The sequence below is a fragment of the Phalaenopsis equestris genome, unplaced genomic scaffold, assembly GCF_001263595.1.
Source record: "Phalaenopsis equestris unplaced genomic scaffold, ASM126359v1 Scaffold000878, whole genome shotgun sequence".
NCBI lineage: Eukaryota > Viridiplantae > Streptophyta > Magnoliopsida > Asparagales > Orchidaceae > Phalaenopsis > Phalaenopsis equestris.
Window position 1 is genome coordinate 1,145,647 of NW_018165318.1, and position 8,084 is coordinate 1,153,730.

The 8,084-nt window shown below is 34.7% G+C and overlaps 1 protein-coding gene across 1 annotated transcript in view; it reads right to left on the minus strand.

Annotated features, from left to right (window-relative positions):
* The window catches only part of LOC110032133 (oxysterol-binding protein-related protein 1C), a 54,852-nt gene extending 54,373 nt beyond the window's left edge, over nt 1–479 (minus strand). The window contains exon 1 of the mRNA XM_020735657.1: nt 172–479. Coding sequence (XP_020591316.1) covers nt 172–393 — 222 coding nt within the window. The 5' untranslated portion in view covers nt 394–479. The remainder of the gene's footprint in view (nt 1–171) is intronic.
* Nucleotides 480–8,084: the final 7,605 nt, after the last annotated feature.

The window sequence follows — 8,084 nt, forward strand, 5'->3', positions numbered from 1 at the left end:
ATATATATATATATATATATGCCTTTGTTTACTGATCTTTGTTCAATTGCCAATGAAGAATGCTTTACAGCATCTAAATCTTTCCGAAAATCAAGATAAAGAACGAATGCAGTATTCTTGAAGAGATTCAGGATCGCACATTTTAGGAGCAGAGATTCCTCTACTTCATACCTCTAGCAGTCTGAGGGTATCAGTAAGAAGCAACTGTTTCTGCTTAAGAATGGCAAGCTGTCCCTGCAACGCCACGAACTCGCTCCTCATGATCTGCTCACTATCCTGAATTGCCGCCTCATTCACCCCCTCTTCTTGTAACCTCTGCCTCAACCTCTCCGTTGACACCACGAAGATGTCGACGGGCGCCATAAGCTCGCTATTGGATATCCTCGGGAACATTTCTTTCACAGCCTGAAGAGCCTCCGTCCACGCCGCTCGATCCTCCCTCGTCTCTGCCCTCAGGTGTAGCCTCTTCGTTCCTGTAAATATCGAGAACCTTCTGTCGTCCGATCTGCTCTCCCTCACTGTCGCTACCTAAAACAATAGGGCAAGTACACAAAAAAACAACATATCAAATCAAAACTCATCGACAAGCAAGAAAGCAGTAGAAAGAATTTCCCCGGATATTGCCTTGAGGTGGACTTCCCCAATCGGTTTGCGTTGGATGGAGTTGAGGGAGTTCGATCCATTACGGCGATGACTTCTAACGCGGCGAAGCGAATCCTCGCCGATGAGCTTGGAGCCCTTGTCGGCCTGCTCGTGGAGCTTGATGCGGTCGGGGCCATGGATCTTGTAATAGGAAAGAACGCCGTCCTGGAGCACAAACCATCGGGGACGCCAACCGCGGCCATAGTTCACCCACTTGTGGAGGATGCCCGCGATGCCGTTGCCAACCGTGTCGTTGAGGCGGAGCTCAGCAGCGTCGTATTATGTGAGCATAAAGAGATGCGCATAGAGGAGAAGTCAGCGGATAGGGAAGGGACGCTCGGCCATCGAAAACCGTTACCGCAGGCGGCGGAGGCGGAGGCGGCGGTGGCGGAGTGGGGAGGGGAGGTCGTTGGGGCAGAGCGAGTGCTGCGCGTGTGGGGTAAGTGGAGAAGGAGTTGACCTTGGTCTGTGCGGGCGGCAGGAGGCGGCGACTGCGGCGGAGGGGTGGGCATCGGTTGCAGCGGAACGGTGGAAGAAGCGCCGGCGACGGGGGAGACGGGAACGGGTGAGGTACAGCAGAAAGGATGCATTCAGGGCAAGCGTGGAATAAGAAAGAAATAGAGAGAGAGGGTTAGGGATTGCCAAGACACGCTCGTTGGAGCCAGGACAGGAGGAACAGCGCAAACGTCGGTATCATTCAAGACGTTTTGATTCAATCTTAAGAGATCGAAATCAGGGGGAGTAAATCTGAAAGTTTAGGAAAATGGTGAATTGGAAAGGAATAGGAGAAGAAATGCGAGGCTGGGGGAGAGAAAGAAAGGAGGAGTTGGGGATGGAGCGAAGAAATTTGGCCAAGGAAAGGGAGGGGGAGAGGAAGCCAACTGGTCTTCATATTCTCGACGCCTTTAACTTGAAGAAGACTTTCAGCAGTATAATTTTGTATTTGCTTGGATCGTTGGCATTCTTGCTTGGTAGCCCCTTGAATCTTTGCAATTATATATGTATGTGTGTGGATAGAAAAGTAAATTGATAAATTACGTGAAGTGGCCTTTTAGATCGGGCGCTGAGAATTGTGCAGCGCTCAAATTTGACTGTGCCTCATTCTAGTTTATTATTAATTTGACTTGAAATTATTATTATTATTATTATTATTATATTTTTATCAAATTCAAATCCAAATTTTTAATACTTTCAATTTTTTTTGTTCTAATTCATATCATCTGTCAACTTAAACTTGATTGGTCAGCATAAAAGAAACCCAAATTTAAAATTAGCCCGAATAATTATTTTGCATATGTTAAACTGATTATATAGGTCGGGTGCGAATTAGTCGGGTGGAAAGTCGGTTGAGTTTGGGTTAGATTTTTTGATCCATTTACTAATAGAATCTGGTTCAAGTCCAACTATATTGGATAAGGTTAACTTAAGGTTAAACTCTAACCCAACATGTGATCTTAATTTAACACCCTCACGTTAGATGTTGTTATTTACTCCTGTAAATCATCATAAAATATTTAAATTAGCAACCAAAATTTACATTGATTCCTAGAAAGCATAAAGCATACTACCCTCTCACTAATTTAGCCATTCAAACTGTAATTCCATCATTAAAATTTAGGAGAATTGTTATGTGCTTGAAGTTTCACGATAGTTGATTGATATTTTGAAGTCTTAGAGTTATACAAAAATTCAACACATCCACTGATAAAAGAAGAGAAGTAGAAAAAGACACCAGATTTATTTATGTGGAAAAACCTTGAAAAAGGGAAAATTTTATGCGGCTTGACTAAGTTAAAGTAATCCACTGTGTAATTGAAAGTACATGGGTCCAATTTTCCTTTGAATTTGATATGATGAAAATAAAAAGCTGAAAAACACTGATGTATAATAACAGTTTAGTTATAACAGTCATAATTTAACTATACTAAATTTGACTTTTAGATGTAATAGTAACAATTTGCCAAAAAAAGTTATAGTTGCTACAAAGACAGTAATTGATCGTGAAGATTGAAATAAGTAGTTGTAACAACTATAGTTGGCCACATATGTCATACTTAGAAACTATAATAATAGTAGTTGGCACCAAAGATTATAGTTAATGGACACTGGCAGTAGTTGGCCATAAAGCATATAATTGGTGACTACAATAGTGACAATTAGTCATAGAGGTCATATTTGCAAACAGTAAGTTGTAGTTGGTCACAAATGTTGTAGTAAATGGTGCAATAGCAATAGTTGACCGCAAATGTTGTAATTGGAAACTATAATAGTAGTTGTCGTCTACAAAAGCCGAAGTTGGTGGCCACAAAGACAATATTTTGCAATAAGGGCTATCGGTGGTTACAATAACTACATTTAGATAGAAATATTATAGTTGAAAACTATAGTATTAGACTATAAAGGTCATAGTTGTTTGCTATAATAGCAATACTTATTATAAAGACCATATTATGATTATGATAGTTGCAAGAATTGGCCACCAATGGCCAGTGGTCGGTGGGGATGGCTAATTGTGGTCGATGATGGCAGACAGGAAATAGTCAATTGTGGTTGGCAGCAGAGGAATCCTTACTCATCAGGTCTTCAATATAGGTGTTAGGCACAATGGTTGTATTCAGACTACGAGGTTTTACAAATAAAAGTCATTAGTGGTATTTGGTAAGCGTCGCTGGATGTTAATGACGGACAGTGGTCTACGGTGGTCAATCAACAAGCAATAGTCAACGGTGCTCAATGATTACAGAGGTTGATAGTTATTGTCGAGAGTTTAATACATTTTATAAGCACAAAGATCATATTCAGACTATGACATTTGCAAACATAGGTCGCTAGCACCTAGTGGTCAGAGGCAGCAGGCAATGGCACGACGGTCGATGGTGGTAGTCAACGGTTGTCTGCAACTACGAATATTGAAGGTTATCATCGGGACTACTCTACACAACGAGCTCTCAAATTCCTCTTCTTCCCCTCTCCCTTCTCAAGTGAAGAGAAATGTATTTTATAGACTTTTCGGTGGGGTTTTTTTATCTTTTGACAAATAACTTCCCTACCACTTAATAGAATGGTTTTTTATTGATTAACCTAGATCAAAACAAATTTTTTAATGATATGAGAATTTTAATGACCATGGAAGTGAGTAATATTTGACTTGTTGGATTCTTCTCATCAAGATACTCGATTTGACTATAAATATGTCAAATTTTGAGTTCATTTGACCATTCAATTAATAATTCAAAGCATCCAAATATATTTTAATGGATTGATTTGGGCTTTATTGAACCTGGATTGAACCAATTTTCATATCATTGGCTTTGTCTTATCAAGACAATCAATTTGACTATAAACTTGTTAAAATCAGGGTCATTAATGATCTTGAATTTGAATATGGAATGCTTGTTGCTAAGAAAATGCCTCTAGATTCATGTTACATGAGAAAATATTTCTTGATGAAGCATCAAGAATAATGAGTACTCTCTCTCTCTCTCTCTCTGTAGTCTCTCTCTCTCTCTCTCTCTCTCTCTCTCTCTCTCTCTCTCTCTCTCTCTCCCCCTGTATGTGTCTCTCTCTCTGTATGTGTGTGTGTGTGTGTGTGTCTATATATATATATATATATATATAAAATCAAGCACATATGATCCCAAAATTTTTTTATTATTTTTAAATTTCAAATCACCTACATTTAGATTTCCATCAGACTCATTGCACTCAATGAAAGTAAAATTTGATATTAGTGTTCAAGTTATAGTAGAATCCCCCTCTTCTATACATAGTTCTTTGATGGAAGGAGTTGAATGAAATAAAAATATCATGTTTAGTTTTTAATTAGAGATGTTAAAAATGATAAACGTACGCCAACTATAAGTCCTAGCCTTCCACACTAACGTTGTGGGTTTGATTTCTGCTACTCGCTACATACTCATTCCTTAACTTCATATGATATACAAATTCATCATCAATTTCATTTTACAACTTTCTTATTTTTATGTAAGAATTTGAAAGAATCTTTTGTCAAAAAAAAATGGAAAAAAGGAATGAAAGGTGTCCATTATTTAATGGATAGGACAGAGGTCTTCTAAACATTTGGTATATCTTCAAATCCTATTGGATGCAATTTATTTCTAAATCTTTATTCTTGATTGAAAATAGGAAAAAAAAGAACCATATTATCAAAAGGACAATGCCCTTTTTTTTTACTAATTTAAATAAAAATATTTAAAAAATTCTCTTCATTAAGAATATAATAAAAAAGATCTATTTTCATTTTTGTTTCTTCATGCAAAAATTCTACATTATCATATAATCATATTAAGGGTATAATTATTCTATATAACCATTTATCGAAAAAATATTCATGTCCATCTAATCCTACTTTTCAAATGAATTATAATACTCTTAATCAAACAACATGTTAGTATGCATTAATTTTAAGGGTGATATGCTTTGTTCACTTCCATTAGCTAGATTATCAAGGAAAAGGATGCCTTTCCTAAAGCAAAAAGCTACATTTTCCCTTCAATGGATCAAGATAAATGAGATGATCCCATTATGGGAGTGCTATGTTGTAATCTCCCTATGTCCTTGACTTGAGCAATGCCAAATTTTGCTCAATGTGGTCACTTGATAAAACCTTCCTCAAGATAACCTCGTTCTTTTTCTTAGCTATGTTCAAGAAGTGATTTGAAACAAAATATGGTGTTCTTTGGAGTGATCAACTTTGATAAACATTCTTCTAACATGTATGAAATTGGCACCGCTTATGTGAAACACAATACCCCCTTAATAATCCCATTGACATTCTTCTTGTAACAATAAATAGCATTATTGTTAAGAAACCCAAATTAGAAATCATCATCACATGAATCACTCATTATGTTAGAGACTTGGCTAAATATGTTAGAATAAGATAAAGTATGAATATAAAAACTTTCATGTTGTTATAAAATTTTATGATTCAACAATGTGTTATGGATCCCCTCACTATTCACTTAGAGTTAAAAGGCCAAATAAGGTTAAGATCTCCTAGCAAAAAATGAAAGTTTAATGATTCTATTCTCCATGGTCATGAACTCACCCCTCGACCTCTTATGAATAATTACAATCACTGCCTTAATGGGTTCTGATATCATCAGCCAAAAAGAATAAATCCATCATTTATGTGACACCAGTCATCTAAAGAAAATCATCATGGCATCACATAGTTTTAAAATATTATGGAGGCCTTCAAACAACTGACAACTAGGCTAGTATCATTTGAAACCATTTTTCTATCTATAATAGACAATTTTTGCATCACTAATAAGAGTTCTAAGGACAATATAAATATCATCAGTAACTCAATTCCTACAAAAAAATTGGGCCACCTCAATAAAGATGAATATTAAGTGTGTGCACTTTCTTCATGCTTAAAAGATTTCACTAATAAAAATTTATAAGAAGTTCAAATGCATATAATTAAAATTTATTATGAGTTAATTGACCTTCATAAGCACACTAACATTTTCTGTTATTACTCCATTTTTAAATAAAAGATGAATCCACTTTTCATAAAGTCTTACCTTTAACCCTCAAAAGATAAGTGGTTGTGTCATTCCTGCATAGCAATCAAAATTTCTAATAACTAACTTAGGATGTTTATTGATCAATTTAAGTACTTTTAGCAAAATAATAAAGGATCCTTCTTGCTACACATGAAGAAGTATAACTAAATTTAATTATGTCACAATTTCATTTATAGGTTTTATTAGAATCATCTAAAATTAATTGGATATGAACCTAATCAATGGTTCTGGCTTAAAGGTTGGTAGATAAGTAAGATTATTTCATTAATTTTTAATGCCAAGTTATATATTCTTATAAGAGTAAAAAGTACTCTTGCATCATTTTATCAAAATATTACTTTTAGAGAGAAAAAATGATTATATAAGTTTATGTTAATAGAAATGTTAGATATTGAGTGATAGTCAATCATTATCTTTATATAAGAAAAAGTTAATGATTAGAAAATGAAAGTTAAATATCAATAATTAGTAGATGTAAGACATTGGTTAATGTTAGAAGGTGATTGATTGGGAATGTCAGAGGCGAGCTCAATGGAAAGGCAAGGTGATTCCCCTTAAAGGGAGATGAACATCAACTAGAAAGGCAAGCATCCAATGTTCTTGTTGATAAGTGTTGAACATTAGCTGACATCAAACTATGGTCGATTTAGAGTGTCAGATGAAGAATAGTGATTTACTTGATCTTTCCCTTTGCATATGAGAAGAATAATATCCAAGAAGGCTAGTTTCAAATATTAATAGGAGCATTATAAATTGGCAAGCATTTAATGATGGACAATTAAGATCTTGGACATTGGGTGAAGGTTAACTAAAAACATATGAAATCAAGTGATGACCAATTGTTTGCTTTATCATCCTTCTAATAAAAAGAGTAGAAAGTGACCAAGAAAGTGGGCATTAGTTTTAGTGATTGAAATGTAGGCTTTGGCAAAAATCAAACGATAAATAATCAGGATTACTGAAAATCAAGTGATGGTTGGCGAGAGAGGAGGTGGCACAGCTATAAGAGGAAGAGAAAATTATCAAAAAAAATGATCAAATTGACCTTCATGAATACTTTTATGGTATTACTCCAACAAATGAAATAGGAGAATCATCTAAGGCAAATATGGCACCCAAAACACTTAAAGAAGTATTAACATCGACTTCTATGGAATCAACATATTTTGCTAAAAATATAAAACAAATATTCTAGGAATTAATCTAGAAGCAACCATATTAAATATACAAATTTTTTAATTGATAGATATTTAGAAGAACATAATTCCCAATTGAATCATACTTGACTAGAGAAGTCTATGAAACAATTTTGATGCAGCTCAAAAGTGTGAAATTACCCATAGTTATAATGACATTAATCAAGATATATGTATAACAAATGTGTTATATATATTATTATCCATCATAGAGATTGGGGACTAAATCCCTATCAGGATAGATCAATTATTCTATTCTCAAATCTTTAACATCAAATTTCCATAAATTATTGTAATTATTTTCAGGCAATAATGAAGGCCATTTTTCTTTCCAATAAAATAAAAAAAGTATTCTTAAATGTTTTCTATCAATAAAGAATTTTTACAAGATATATTTTAATATAGTTCTAGTGATGGTGGAACTACTTCAATGCATGGTTAGAAATATTACTTAATAGCATCAAAGAAAAATGTGATGCATATGTTGAATTATGTCCAACAATTCAATCGATTCCAAATGAAATTTTGGCTCAACGGCAATCTGACACACTTTTTCATTGACAATCACATTCCTTGGTTATGATCTAAGAATATTATTTTAGGAAGAGATAAATTTTAATTGTTTTTGTCTTCAGAGACAATTTCTGCTAAAATGGTGGTCTCAAATTAACGAGGAAGAAAATTTTAA